The 16077-nt window shown below is 37.6% G+C and overlaps 1 protein-coding gene across 15 annotated transcripts in view; it reads left to right on the top strand.

The window, feature by feature from the left end:
* The window catches only part of TENM3 (teneurin transmembrane protein 3), a 1293822-nt gene that overhangs the window by 1117052 nt on the left and 160693 nt on the right, over nt 1-16077 (top strand). For 7 of the 15 annotated variants that reach the window (XM_063156143.1, XM_063156142.1, XM_063156144.1 and 4 more), the window contains one exon: nt 4777-4986. The exons of the other annotated variants lie outside the window; for them this stretch is intronic. In XM_063156143.1, the coding sequence (XP_063012213.1) occupies nt 4777-4986 (210 nt within the window). The remainder of the gene's footprint in view (nt 1-4776; nt 4987-16077) is intronic. 15 annotated transcript variants of the gene reach the window in all.

Below are 16077 nucleotides of genomic sequence, written 5' to 3'. Positions count from 1 at the left end.
TTGAGCCTTAATGTACTTAAAATAGAAATTTCTGTACATTACTACCAGTCCATTATTGCAGTCTTCCCCATTATTTATTTGCTATCTTTTTATGGGTTGCACTTACCATACTTGTTCCACTGAACTTTTCAATATGTGACATCAGTTCTGCTTCCAACTTGTCATTTGTGCCACGTTTTAAATCAGTGCTGATCATGGCAGAAAACACTGCAGATTTTTTAATGTAATTACTTTGTACATATGTATTTAATGTATCCATTATTAGCTCAGGTGTATTTCTTTTTTAATGTTCTTCTTACAACCTATTTTCATTGTATTTTACTTTCTTTGGGGACTCATATCCTTAGCAAATGTATTCATCTCTTCACATATTGCTATATTGAATCTGTTCTTGCTGGAGTTTGGCTGTGTTTTGCATCTTCACATAAGATAATTTTTTTGAAGTACAGAAAGGTCATTTAAAGTCATATGTTTTCAATTATGAAAATGCCAACAAATTAAAGGGTCTTTTTCCTCATAACTGAACTAAACCATGAGATTTAAGTACTCTTAAGTCCAGTATATTTGCCTGTGAAAAAATATCTTACTGTTGAATCAAGTTCACATATTAAAAACAAGAACTTTTGCTTTTTTAAAATACAGGCAAGAAAGTCAAAGCAGAAGAACCAAATGTTTTGCTAGGTGGATACCAAAAAAAGCAGAATAGGGAGAAAATCAGAAGTAGTATTTTTTGAGTTTTCTTAGAATGAAATATTCCTAGGGTTGTATGCTTCTAAGCTATATGGAAAAAGTGTTATAATCAATCTAATTGGCTTTTGTTATACTTAATTATTTTTATGATTTACAAATGAGTTTGTACAAACTTCAAGAGGTGATATTGCCAAATATTTCTAAATGCCTTTCATTCCATATAAAAAGAGAATTGGAAAGGAACATGCACATCATTTACGATTCCTCTAGGAAGTGTGTTAAGTATTTTTTTCCTTAATGTGTAGCTTATTCTATAAATGGCAGTATAGATAGCTATCTCTCTTTGCACTTGGAATCAAAGAGGAGCTCACTGCAAAAATCTGCTGGTTCTGGATGAAGTTGTACAGAAATAGGTGTCCCAGCTGGTTGGCCAAGGGTTCTTGTGAAAAGTTGGCTCATAGTATAGCTGGCTCCCTTTTCTCTGCAGGCCATGTAACTTTGTGACAAGAAAGCAACAAAAGGAGGGCTGGGGACAATAGCCATCCTTTATTGGGTGAAGGAGGAAAATGCAGTGAGGAAGGATGAGGAACAATCTGAGGTAATTTAATGACTTCTTTGCCTCGGTCTTTAATAGTAAGACCAGTTGGCTTCAAGATCCCCAGCCCTTTGAGCTGGAAGACAGGAACAGGCAGCAGAACAAACACCTGTAATCCAAGAAGAAGTAGTCAATGACCTGCTATGCAACTTAGACACCCACAAATCTATGGGGCTCAACCCAGGGGTACTGAGGGAGCTGGCAGAAGAGCTCAGCAAGCCACTTGCAGTCATTTACCAGCAGCAGTGTGAATGTCCCAGGTGACTGGAAGTTGGATAATGTGGCACTTACCTACAGGGAGAGCCAGAAGGAGATTCCAGGGAAGTCCAGAGCTGTCAGCCTGACCTCAGTGCTGGGCATGGCCATGGAACAGATCATCTCCAGTGCCATTGTGCAACATGTACAGGACAAACAGGAGATCAGGCCCAGCCAGCAGGGGTTTACAAAAGGCATGTTCTTCCTGAGCAACCCAGTCTCCTGTGACAAACTGACCCCCTTAGTGGATAAGGGAAAGGCTGTGGATGTTGTCTACCAAGACTTTAAGTTCTTGACGCTGTCTCCCACAACATTCTCCTGGAGAGCCTGGCTTCCCGTGGTGTGGCTGGATGTCCTCTTTACTGGGTTAAAAACTGGATGGGCAGGCCCAGAGAGGTGGTGGTGGATGGAATTGCAACCAGCTGGTGGCTACTCAGTACAGTTCCTCTGGGCTCAGTACTGGGGCCAGTCTCAGTCTGGCTAGAGTGCCTCTGGGCTAGTCCTGTTCACATCTTTTATCAGTGATCTGGAGGAGATCGAGTATGCCCTCGTTCAGCTCACAGATGACTCCAAATTGGGCAGGAATTTTGGTCTGCTGGGGGGTAGAAGGTTCCACAGAGGGATCTGGACAGACTGGATCAATGGGCTGAGGCCAATTGTCTGATGTTCAACAAAGCCAAGTTCTGGATCTTGCGCTTGGGTCACAACTCCATGCAATGCTACAGGCTCGGAGAAGACTGGCTAGAAAGCTGTCTGGCAGAAAAGGAGATGCTGGTTGACTGCCAGCTAAACATGAGCTAGCAGTGTGTCAGGAAAGTTTAGCTTGAATACGAGAAAAAAAATTCTTTCCTGAAAGGGCCATCACAACTTGGAACAGGCTGCCCAGGGAAAGTGGTTGAGTCTCTATTCCTGGAGGTGTTTTACAGACATGTAGAGGTGGCATTTAGGGACATGGTTTAGTGGTGGACATGGCAATGCTGAGTTTAAGGTTGGACTCAATGATCTTAAAATTCTTTTCCAACCTAAATGATTCAACGATTGTAAGATAAGACCTGCCTGCTGTAATTAGGTTTATTTATAAAAAGTTGCATAACTTCCTGGTGGTCTCACAGCCCTAATCAACTGATTTTTGCAGTAGCAGAGATGTGTCCCTGCTGAGTGTAGTGGTGGCAGCTTTGCCAATAACCTTGCACTTCCACCCCACACCTGACACATGGTGTGTTCTGAACTGAGAAATTCAGTAAACCAGGGCACCCAAGTGGTGCATGCTCTGGATGGCTACTCATCAGTGCAGTCAGCTAGCCATGTCACACTGAGACAATTAATAGATTTGAATAAATGGGGAAGTTTACAAAACAATTAAGGAACCTTGGACACGACACATTTTCAGGCAGCATGATATTTTGTATTTGATTATGCTTTGTGCAATCAGGGCTCTGTTATGCCTGAAAGGTAATGAGTGTAAATTGAGAAGGAGAAAGGAAGCATATTGAGAAGTGTTATATACAAGTCCAAGGATACTACTGAAATGTTGACTTGCTTCAAACAGTACATATACATCTGGGACATTTTACTGTAGCTCTCCTCTAAGAGAGGTCCAAAGCAAGTAAAGGAAGTTTGTTCCAAGATAAAAAATAAATATTACAAAACCCCCTACTTTTTTATTGGAACTATTCAAAAAATGAAATGTAACTACTACTTAAATCAGTTTAAGTATATAATAAATAATGCATTAAATATTCCATCAAGAAATAACCACAAATTCAGGTTACCAAAGCAAGCAATGTAAAAAGTCAAGGTGTAGCAAGAAAACCTGTTGGTATTTTATCTCGAACTACAAAATATGCCCATTCTCTACTTCTAAATTCACAAGTTGAGCCCTGTACAATGTCATTCCTCCATACATTTTATTTCCCTTATTGTAAACCTTGGATTTTACACAGGAGTTACTTGACTAATAGCAAGTGCTCACTTTCCTTCCAGGACCAAGCCTCCATCTTAAATTATAATGATATGTGCTGTTCACTACAAGAAGGGCTGAATTATATGTGGAAGTATTAAGTAAATAGTTTGTGGTGAGGCTGTCATAGGTTTCTTCTCAAGGAAGCCAATTGGTAAGGACTTAACAACATATTTTAGAGATATTTAAGATACTATATGATGGTATAAACTGAATGTGAAAGAAAAAAAATAATAATTAGCATGATTCTAGCAGTGTACAAGGGAGGTGGAGGGAAAGTAATTCAAGCTACTGGTGCCAGTATGATTTATTGACATTGAGAAGCACAGCACTTCTGCAGCATAACTGTACTACTAAGTGCCATAAAACCAAATCATTATATGATGAAAAAAGCCCCTTTTCCTCTAATTTAAATTTAGATTTATAGTTGTGAATTGTAACCATGCAGATTAATCTAATTTTGGTTTTATCATAAATTATGTAATAAAGCTTCATTTTCTGGCACATTCCCCACCTACAGGCAGCAACACTTATTTCTAAAGTAGTCCAGCAATCTTACTCTGAGTAAGATCTGTGCTCACTAAAGACTATAAAGAATCTTTGTATTCACTGGATGGATTAGGTAATTCTTTGTCTCTTGCATTTTGGTCTAATTATTGTTTCATTGAAGGACTAAATGCATTGTAATGATATCCTAAGGCTTTATTTAAATCTGTCTTCCTCCATGATGACTTTAAGATATTTTCAAGATGCAGGAATGGGATGTAGTCATTGTGTATGCATTTTTAAGACAACTTGTGCACATGGACACAAGTTTGACAGGTGAAACATTTTGACAGGTTTTAAATAGCATATGTGTCTGAGAAACACTGCTGGTAACTAAAAGTTTTGTCAGAGTAACTCCTGTGGTAAAAATTTACAGCTGTAAGTTTCCCTGTATGCGTGAGCTTGGAAAACTGGTCCTGTTTCTCTGTCTCTGTGCCTGCTTTATTTGTATTATACTGTTTCACTAGTAGATTTTAGACAGGAGTGTCCCACTGAAAGAAGCAATTCTGTATGATAAACACTGTTCATTGAAATATCAAGTCATGGCATTTTGTTATGGTTTCTAAAACACTTAAACCAGTTTATTTCAGGCAGTTGTCATATTTTCTTTGTCCATCTTTTTTTCTTGTTTGAAGTAGAATATTCACCTTTTGCTGATACAAGAAATTAATTATTTGTTTTTCATATGGTATTTTGACCCATATTTTAAATGCTTTTTATTTTTTTATAGGTCCTCCCATGCCATCCTCCTCATCTAGTCCATCAGTTACTGAACATTTACACTCCCCTCCTCCATCACCCAATCTCCATGACAACCAGAGGTGGTTATTAAGTAATAATGGCAGCCAGCCAGTTCAGGACTCTGATACAGATGAGGACTATACTGCCGGCTCATATCTAGTGCAGACCAGTGATAATCCAGTATCTGTCCCAGGTCATGGTAAGAAGAGGACACTTTGTCCATAGTTTAAATACCCTTTTATTTTCCATCTTCTTAAGAAATTGTCTAACAAAACTTAAATATATCAAAATGACGCTGTATTTTAAACTGGTTTTTCCTTAAATGCCACAAATTGTCCTATTTTACTGTAAGAGGAGCAAGAGTAGAAAATAAGAGCTAATATAGAAGATCTTGTCTAAGTTGTTTAACAGGCAATGCTTATGTGAAGCAGTAGCTATTAATGATTTATGATGTAATGTAGTTTTTAGCAAGTGACTAACCTTTAGTTGTACATTTTAAAGGGTAGACTGAAGTTGGTTAAACTGTCATGATATTTAGCTTCAGAATAATGTAAAAGTTGTCTTTTACTACCTCATCAAGTTCAGCAGGTTCCAGCCATTCCTTTCATTTCCTAAGGGAAGGAGAGCAGGATTTTTTTTACTGGATAGTACTTTTTTACTCAAAACTGTGGAAAAAAGCTCTAAAGAGAGCTCTGAAGAGGTGACATGAGGCAGTGGTGGCTTCTGAGATGTATGTTTCCACATTTCTCTTTCTTCCAACCAGTATAAGTAAGCAAAAGGAGCGACATGCTTTAAACACCAATGCCTGCTTAAACATTGTGCCCAAAGAAACCACTTTATTTCTTTTTCCTTCATCTTCTTTTTTCTTCTTTTTTTCTTTTTCTTCTTTCTTCTTTGTTTTTCTTTTTTTCTTTTTTCTTTTTTTTTTCCTTTTCTTTTTTTTTTTTTTTCCTTTTGATATGAAAAAATACATTAGCCACAGGTTTCCATTTCTGTTGCATGAGTGAACAGATTTTCTTGGTATAGGCGTAGGCACTCTGGAAGAATACTTTTTTTACTTCACAGCCCTTCTCAGGTAGATCAGCAAAGCTTGGAACAAGCCACTTCATATTCTAAGAACCATTCCTGTGTTTTGATTGTTAAAATCTCACCTACAGATGAACCACTAGAGGGGGCATGGAGAAATATTTTTCTGCAGATTGCACATCAGGTGATTGGACAGAATGATTTTGCCAAGCATGGCACTAAAGTTGAGCTTCTCTTCTTAGCTTTGAGTGGAGTTTTGGTGTTATGTCTAAAAGGCCAGTCTGCTGAGAGCACTCATGTATGTGAATTTGACACATTTGGATTAAGTTCTTTAAAAATGATGATAACTTTGTCTTTGCATGTTCAACTTGCTCAATATTTAATCTGTGAAGAACTCAAAAATAGTCATGCATTGTCATAATCAGGGTATGCTATGGTTTCTTTTATCTCTAGGAATATGAAATCTGTTGGAAAATATATGCATTATCCAAAAGGTAGCCTGATTTAGTTCAATAAGTCAATATATTTAGATTACTATACCCTCCAACCCTTCTTTTATAAATGAAAAATGAAATAGCCAGACAAAACTGCTAAAAATTTTGAATAATTGGGATGATCTGCTTGCATCTCTTAGGAAGCTAGTAAGTGTTCATCATTCCTCTAGATTTTGGTCCTTTTGCTGCTTCTGAAATTTGGAACAGTTGCTTGCCAGTGAGTTTACCAACCTTCAGCAATGTTCCTTAACCTGTTCCATCCCAGACAAGCTAAATTAATTTCATCTGATCCTCTGTCAAGTCAAGTCTCAGCCTTTTAGCAGAGCAACATCAGAGGGGTTTTGTTGACAAGTAGGAGCGGAGTTAGCACCGTGGTATTTGTTGAGACAGTTGTTTTTGTAAGACTTTTGCTAGCAGGAGGAAACCCAGTGCACTCTGCAATTATGTGTTCTTTTTCCTTTTCCCTCTCTCTTCCCACTGTTCTCCTCTACCTGCAGATGTCTGATATTCACCCCTTCAGTGCGTATGTGTGGTAGAACTGTTTGCAGTTCCTGCTGTCAAGTGATCTTTCTCTCCACAAGATTAGACTTGTTTTCAGAAGTGCTTCAGCTTGCTAACCACGGAGACTGTGTGTATAGGGACTGCCATAATTTAAGTCAGGCTTGTTGCTTTTCTGCTGGGTAAGGAGAAGATCATAGGTGTTCAGGTAGTGGACTTCCATTTCTACAGCCACCTGCAGAATGAGGCTTTGTGTTACTGGAAGAAAGATACCTTTCACTCAGCACATAAATGAATATTTATGCTTGGATTATCTACCCGATTTGCTTATGGTTGGTTTCTCATAAGATATGCTGATGGCCTGGTGGTGGGGGGAAAGTGTGTTCATTGTAAAACAGGGAAAAGCAGAATATACTAAGTGAGCTACAACTTCCTTCTACTCGGCAATATGCACGGTTGTGTAATATTGCACTGTAGTATGTGGATCTCTCCAGTTCTATGCTATCAAGTCAATATCATTTAACTGTGGCCTTTAGAATGCTATTATTTGATTATTCCATTTTCTTTAGCTAAAATGGTCAGTAATGAAGCATGTGTAGCACTTTCACAGAAAGAAGGGGGTTTTTTTTCACTAGTTGTCTTTTCTTTTGCATCTTCATATAAGCTTTCAATGCTATCTAATCTTAATGGGTTTAAAGTAAGTCCAGTGCCACATTCCAGATGACTTTGTCCAGTGTTTATGTTGGCACTGCTGAAGCATTTAGGGATAAAAAAGGTGCTGACTTAAAACAATTATATTATTGAACTGCTTTCAGTTATATTGACTTTATTTGACTAGTAAGTTGCATTAGCATCATCTTAGTCTATTCAAACATCTGATTGTTTTCCTTTAGAATGAGTTCATTTGATCGATGTATTTTATTTGATTGGCTCACTTAAAATTTAGAGTATCTGAATATGTGTGTAGAATTATATTACTCTATGATGCTGGGTTTGATTAGCTTGTTTTGTTAACCAATGGGAATTAGCATCCTTTTCTGGAATTAGCTAAAAGAGCAAAAAGAATTAGTACAATGAGTTATCAGACGCTCACCATAGAAGCTAAGGTCTCATGGAGATATTACTAGTAGCTTTAAAAATTCAGATCAAGTGAGGACTGTTGTGGACAGTTTAATAGGAATCATTTAATTTCTCTAAGAACAGTGTGTTAGTAAGTAGTGAAATTCAGGAGGAGATAAATTTTAGGACTACCAGACAACTCTTGTTTTAGACAGCATCTCTAATTCTAATTGTTCCTCTTCTTCAGCGTGCAGCTCAGTATATGAACTGTTCCAGCAGTCAGTCCGACTGCCCACTGCTATCAGAGCAATTTATTTATTACATTTATCGTTTTTAGAAAGAGCAGCAAAATGGTTTATAATGAACAGGGACATCTGAATACATATGCAGGGAAATGAAACACTTGTTAAGGTGAGAGGGAGAGTAGAGTGAACTGGAAGCTGAGAGAAAAGGATTCTTAAATGTGATTGAGTTGGAGGGCTTCCTTATGTCACTAAGTCTGCCTATTAAAAATAGAAGTCATGTAGTATCTGTATTTAGGCATCTTGGTAAGTTTCTTAATCTTTTTCCGTGAAAAGTTACAAATTAGTCAGAATTTGGAGGGGAATTTATTGAAATTAGTAGCAGCTCATCTTTTAACACAGAGTTTAATATAATAAAAAACAAAGTGCTAAATTCTTAGTTTAAGCAGAGAGTATGAAGACAATATATAGTTAATATTTAATGCTTGCTACTGACAATGAAATTGAAGAATCTGAATTAGAAACTCAGATTTGAGAATTTTTACCCCTAAATTGGAAATATTGTGGGAGAAGCAGAAAATGAAAAATAGAGAAGTATGTATTTCACAGCAGCAATTGTATAGTGCATTTGAACATCAAGATTCTCGTGTTTCTTAATAACAGTTTGTGATGATAGTTTGTGTGGTGGGAAGATCTCAAAGAAATTCAGTATAACATAAACTGGTTTTCAGTTGTCCTTGATCAAGGATCCGCCAGGTAATGTACAATAAAAAAGATTTTACTCCAGCCACATGGGAATTGCAGATTGATGGGCTTTTCAGTTTAAAATAGCTATGCCTTCCTACAAATTTGGAAATCTAGAGCACAACTCTGAATTCAAACTTGTGAAAGAGAAAAAATAATGTAATAAAGCTGGTTGAATGAAAAGGTATTTGAACACTCTGCATTCAGAGGTCTCATTGTAGGACATGTCACTCTACAGACCCCAAATGTGCTGTGGCATAATTCTCCTATAAATTGAGGACTTTATTTTGTGATGATTCATTAGAACTTGAAGGAAGAGCTTATACAAAAGTATCTGCTATACAGAAATTATTGTTTTTATTACCCCACAATGTCAAGAAGCCAACGTCAGAACCTTTTCCTTTTGTACAGGTACCTGATGGAATAGGTGCCCAGTGCTTAAGGCTGGCACTAGTAAAGACCAGATATAACACAAATACAGAGCATAGATGTGACTTTTATTAGGTGTTTGTTAGGGGTTTTTTACTCTTCAGATTTTCCCTCCATCTCCTGTTTTCTGCATAGATACCACAATTCGTGTATAAGCAGCATAACTAAACAATCTGCCTCACTTCCACCTTCTTCTTTCACCAAGAGCAAAATGAAATGGAAGTGTGATTGGAAGTGTGCACAGGGATTTGTGCTATAAGTTAGTGGAAGATGCCTGTGACTTTTAAGGCATCTTGTCTTCCCTTGCAGCTCCTGTCAGGGTGGGCAGAGGAAAATGGGATTTTTCCCTTCATACCCAACTGGCTTGTGAGAATGTTGGAAATAACCTGTGACTATTGAAGAGGCCCATGGCAAATCGAGTCTTAGCCAATGTGGAAGTACCTTGTGTGGCTTTTTGCTAGTCCTGCTTTAGTGCCTACTAAACACTTCCCAGTCCTTACTCCATCTCTGCTTTGCCACAGTTACTTCACAAAGGAAATTGCATGTACTGGTGAGCTAGAACCTGGCAGCCAGGCTGTCACCAGCCATGTGATTTCACAGAAGGAGGAGTTCTTTTCATTTCCTAGAGTATTCTTAGTAGGAGGAGACCCACAAGGATCATCAAGCCCAGCTTTTAAGTGGATGGCCCCACACAAGGATTGAACCCACAACATTGGTGTTACCAGCACTGTGCTCTAATGAACTGCATTTTAGTGGTTCCGGTTATTGGGGAACAAAAGGAGAGGGAAGGGGGTGTGGGGGGTGTTCTAGGACACAAGGAAACAAAATTGAGGTTGTGAGATTAAATGCTTTAAAGCTCTTTAGGTTTTTTCCAGTGGAGTACATATATTTACTTCTTTTCCTTTTCATCATTCTCAGAACTGTCAGTCATCTGGAATCTCTGATGGTATCCACATGCCTTATTTTCATTGTTGTCTTACACATTGTTTAATGAGATTTTTATCTCTTATCTCATAATTCATGATAAATTAAATTTTGTCATTGTTGTACCAGTACACACAATTTGTCCTCAGGTCTGACACTGGCCCTAAGACATGTTACTGGAAAAATTAACTCAGACCTGTTTGGTTTGAAATACTCCCTGATAATAAATTAGGATTAATAGTTCAGACCAGGAGAAGTTGTATTGAAGAACATTGTGAGGATATCCTATAATCTTGATTTTATTTAACATCCTTATTAGTTATATGGATGATGGAGTAAAAATGGCACTAAAGATTTCCCAATGATACAAAATAGCAAGTGTTCTGAGTGCCAACTAGAGACAAAATGTTAATAGAAGAGGGCAAGGAAAGATCATTAATTGTATAGCCAGAAACTAATAAAGTGAAATTAGAACTGAACAATACAAGCTGGTCTGAAGTGCAGTGTATTCAGGAAAAATCTAAGGAGAAATGGTCATAGAGAATTTTAATTAGGCACTAATCTGCAGCTTGGTCTGACTCACGAGTACTGGTTGAGCTGGGTATATAAATATATCAGCAAAGAGGGATTCCTAGGCATAGCATCAATGGAATATAAGTTTAGAATTCAGACATCTGGCTGAAAGTTCCTATCCAATTCTCTTATTGCTCTTTATTTTGCTGTTCAAATATATGTGCATGAAAACAATTATGAGGTTAGAGGTATTACTATAGGGGAATAGGTAGGAGATTTAGCTGTGGCTTAATATGTGGCCTAAGCAGTAATTAATTGCTGGCAAAGAGAAGCTAATAACCAAAGATAGAATGGAACATGTTGCATGTGGTGTGGGGATGCAATTAAAAGTAACAGGATGAAAATAAGGAAAGGAAAGATTAGGCACATGGTTAGGAAAAACTGTTTAACAGTGAACTACATTAAGATATCAGTCTGTCCCAAGGAAGTGACAGAAGCTCTGTCACTTTGTAACATGATATTAAAACAAACAAAAATATAACTCATACTGCTGAGAACAAATCTACATTCAATTAGGAGAAGGTGGACTGAGATAACCTCCTGGAGCTTTTCTAGTAGTACTTGTGTGTATTTCAGATCAGGTATATGTGAGCTTGTACTTTATGACAGAGATTTTCTTACTAAGCTATGGCTACGCCTGTTAGGTTGGCAGCCTGCATGTTGAAATGCATTGCCTGTTTAAATGGAACAGAAAATGATTTGTCCTCTAGCCCAGACCTCACTCTGAAATTGTCCAGACCTTCTACAATAAATCATTTGCAAAACAGCCACTTTCCCTTCCCACGTGCTAGACCATTTTACATCCTGCAAAATTACAAAATAAGATTCCCAGTTCTCAGTGAAAACTGCCAATGTCTTCTGGGCATGTATATATTCATGTAAATATTTTGTAAGCAAAAATGTTTGATACCCATAAATTCTCAATGCCCGCGATGCTGAATAGAGTTACTTGACAAGCTTTCTGTAAATACAGAATAAGTTCATGTTATAAAAATACACGCTGACTTTTTTTCTCAGGCCAGAGACAGTTTTGTTTCAGCCAGTGTGTAGCAGTGCTTGCAGCCTTCCTTGGTAGCTACAGAAGCACGTAAATCTCTTATGGTCCAAAGTCAGACATTGCAGGAAGGCAAATATCTTTCAGGAACTACAGATCAACAGATTTATCTGTTCCTCTTGCTTGGGGCAAATGTAGTTGCCTTAAAAACTTGAAAATTGTGTCTTGAATGCTAGCCAGTTTATTTTTTTATCTCTTTTTGATATTTGATTTCAATTTCATGAATCCATCTTTTAATCCTTTCATTGGTTTTTAAGCCAAAATTCTGTCAACATTGTTCCCTTAATGTACAAAAATGTACATTTGTTCTGTTTAATTAAGCATTCAGTCTGTTTGCCAAGAGCAAATTACAGTTCCCCAGTCTCACCCTCACCCCTCCAAAATCAAATTTTGCAAAGTGGTGGGCAATTACTTCTCATATCTGATTGTTGTAAGTCATGTTTTGCTCCTAAGAGATTTTTGTAGTTTTCAATCTCTTACTATGTTAATTAATAGAAGAGCCAAGACCCAATTATTTCTCCTCAGATTGTGGCCTCCGTAGCCTTCAAAGAACAGTCTCCCCCACACCTCCTGTATCATTAGCCGCAAAATATCTTTGCAGAGATGATTTTGGCCTTTTCACAAATCAAAGGATTCAGAGTGACAAATTATCCATCTTATACTCGAATGCATGCCAGATGGGACAACCTGCCAACTGTGCATCGTAGTGCGGATATGATCTGATATGGAGGCATTTTCTCCACTCCTCCTTCCCCATCAAAAATCATATTACAAAAAATCAGGCAGTTTAAGAAAATCTGTGAAGATAAATTCATTCTGAAATACAGTGAGACATAAAAGCAGTTTTACTGAAGGAAGCACGCTGCACCCAAATGTCAGCTCACTTAAGTGAACTAACGTGTACCTGGTGCGATGGATGAACATAAGAGTCAAAAATGCATCCTTCCCTCTCACCAGTGCTTGCACACACATCGTTTCCTTTGACTGCTTGATTACAGAGCAGACATTTCCTAATTGCAAGATAAGGAGCTTGAATTTAAATTGTCACAGTTTAATGGAAGAATCCTGAAGTCGCAATCAGGAGCAAGGATGTACTGCTCTTGTGCAGAGAGTAGGCTGGAAGAAATTTATTGTAGAAATTAATCTGTAATACAGAAGGTAAGAGGACAAGGAAACAGTTACATACAGGGGGTTTATTTTCATTATAAATTACAAATCTGAGGACTTCACCCAGGTACTGTTTATGCTGACTTCCAGAAGAACAAATATTATGTGAGTGCACAGCAAATAACTTGTATAACATCAGGAGCAGATGCAAGTGTGTCACATCATCACATTAAGCTCTTTTTAATTTTGATTTTTCATTTTTTTATTTTGGGGAAAGGTCTAGTATTTTTAATTCTATACTGCAATGCAAAATCGTTTTTTAAAAGCCATTTTGAGAAAGGGAGGACTCAAGATCTTACACATGTTCCCATGTGTTCATCATATGGTGGCAACAGTCTGAATTTACAGTTTTACAACCCTTTCTTATGAGCTCTAATGCTCACTAATCCTTGATGGATTTGTGAATACAAAAGTTCTTCCAGAAACATAGAATGAGTTGAAGATTGTGAGTTTTTAATAAAATCTTGATTTTTTTTTTTTTTTTTTTTTGTATCTAGTTTATTCTATAGTTCCAATGATTGCTACAGCCTGATTCTGTGCTTTTGTGGAATTGCTGTTGGATTAAATGGAAGTTGCTAGTGGAGGTTAATACAGAAATCTGGTTATTGTGATGCAACTGCAATATACATTTTATTGTATTGTGTTAAAAAGTTCCTGCAGGAAAAAACCCGTATAATTTGACTAAATTTTTTAAAATTCTGATTTGTCTTCTCATCGCCTTTTGGTTTCCAGTTGAACTCTGTTCTCAGTAGCTGTAAGTTGGAGGATCATGTTTCAGTGCTTTAAACATGCTGCTTGCTGAAAGTGAACAGGACTCTTATGAAATTCAGCTGGCAGATGCTTGTTGCAGTCTTTCATAGGAGGAATGGTAAGGATTTTGTGCTTGTGTCACTAAGTAAAAAAATAGTGTGCATTGATGATTGTGAAAACCATTATCTCAAAAGTGGCTTTGAAAAGTGAAAGGCTAAACATTTGTCACCTTTAACATGCTTTATCTTTTTAAATATTATCAATAGTTGTAATAGCCTAAGGACTGTGCTTAAAGCATGAGTCTTCTGCTCTTCTCTCTCATACACAAAGAATTTCTCCATTTAGCATCTTTCTGTGTCTGACATAGCATTGACATGAATTTATTTGTCACTAACCCATTAGGAGTACACAGGAGTAGTAACCCTGCTTTTTAAGGATGCAGAGATCTGACTAGAAGGCACATCAGCCTTCCTTTCTCATGCAAGCCAAGGATTCCTATTGTCAGATGCAGTGGGCATGAAAGCAGCAATTTTACAGCACAAAAACTCCAATAACATTTACTGCGGTTGGCTGAGATTGCAGTGCACACAGGCACTGCTCAGTCTTGGTTGCTTAAGCACCAGCTTCCCTTGGCTTTTTGCCAGCCTGTATGCTCCAAAGAGACAAGTCCTTTAAGGCGAAAGAGTTTTCCTTGTAACTTGCTTTGGGGTAAACAGACCATTCAGGCATAGTTTATTGCATTACATACTTGACTATGCATCCTGGAATGCAGCAGAGTAATTGGTAGCATTATTTTAATCGTTAGGATTCATAGGTACGAGAGATGGTCTCTGAGCCAGGGAGGGAGGGGAAAGAAAAAAGTAAGGATGTTTCTGCCTGCTAAGTTGCTGATCATTTATTACAAAAGACTAAAAATATTCTCTCCATGGGAATTCTGTGTGTTTACACCAGTATCCCTGCTACAGTTACAGAAAACAGAATTAATTTGCCTCTTTTTGCTATTCTTCTCTTGAAGATAAATCCCATAACAGTTAGTAGCAAGATGCAATGTCAAAGAACAGTTCTGTTTATGTAACAGGATGCTTTGTTATCATTAAAAAAACCAAACAAAACAAAGTCCTCAATTTGGAAATACTATAATCGCAGAATACTTGCAAATTAAAAGGAAGTCAGTTGCTGTAAATTTTGCCATCAATCCAACTCATCTTTGTGTTGAAAGATACTCTGTTTTGCATTAATCAGGAGTAAACTTATCCCATTATTGCCATAACCTGCAGACTTTACATGAAATGGTCTCTTAAATATTATTTTGTATGCATTTCTTGAAGCTTCAATTTGACACTGCAGTAGCTATTCAAACAACATACAGTGGAATTTATTTGTAATAAAGCATATATCTGAATGTACAGGAGGCTGACTTATCACTGAGTACAAAATATCAGCTGCTGCTGGTTGAGTCTTGTAGTTCATTCAGAAAGGCTCAAGGAAGAGTAAAGCTTTCCCTTGACTTTGTCACTAGCAGTTGGTGTGAGGGGACTTGTTTTTCTGTTCATTCTTAAACGTAGAGAAACCACAAGGGGTTTTGTGTTGAATGCTTCCTTCTTTCTCCTCAGCAGCATCCTAGATTGTGTTCAGGAAAGCTTTAAAATACTGTCTGTGGTATTTCTTGAGTCTCTGGGTTACTTTCTGGTAGCTTGTCCTCTGCAGAGTGGTGAAAAGGCGAGGCTAGGGGTGACCTTGCACCCCCATCTCTGTGTACACCAGCTTCAAAATTGCTTCAGAAAGCAAGTGAAGCACTTCTAATGAATTGCGCTTTTGAGTCTTTGAATCTGCACAGCGTCTCCATCAGGTTTTTACAGCTGGACTCTTCCTGTAATTGCTACTGGGGTGAGATGCACAACATGGGGTTTTGGAGCCAAGTACTCGCATTGTTTTACTGGCCAAAAATAGATAACATAGAGGGAGCGACAGACTTCATGGAATTCACACTTATGTATCTTCATGTTCTTCAGCCCTTTCCGACATGCTGCTGATTTGCCAGCAGGCACTCTAGATGGGGATTAAAGGAATGGAAAAGCTAAGATATGGTTTCTTAAAGCAGCAGTATATTAGTAAAGGAGTTGTTTGTTATGTCTGATATATGTCAAAGACCTGTTTATTTTTATTGCTACTGAAAAATTAGAAAGAAGCACTTCACTGTTTTATTGTTGACATTGGAATATCTAGTAATGCTCAGGAAAAAAAGTATTCACCCATAGAAGCAATAATTGATACCTTACAATTTTCAGTTTCCAAGTACTTTAGCTCTTAATGTGCCTTCAGTTGTTCAG

The sequence above is a fragment of the Melospiza melodia genome, chromosome 5 (assembly GCF_035770615.1).
Source record: "Melospiza melodia melodia isolate bMelMel2 chromosome 5, bMelMel2.pri, whole genome shotgun sequence".
In the NCBI taxonomy this organism is placed as follows: Eukaryota; Metazoa; Chordata; class Aves; order Passeriformes; family Passerellidae; genus Melospiza; species Melospiza melodia.
The sequence above is the reverse complement of the archived record's forward strand: the minus strand, read 5'-3'. Positions and strand labels throughout refer to the sequence as shown.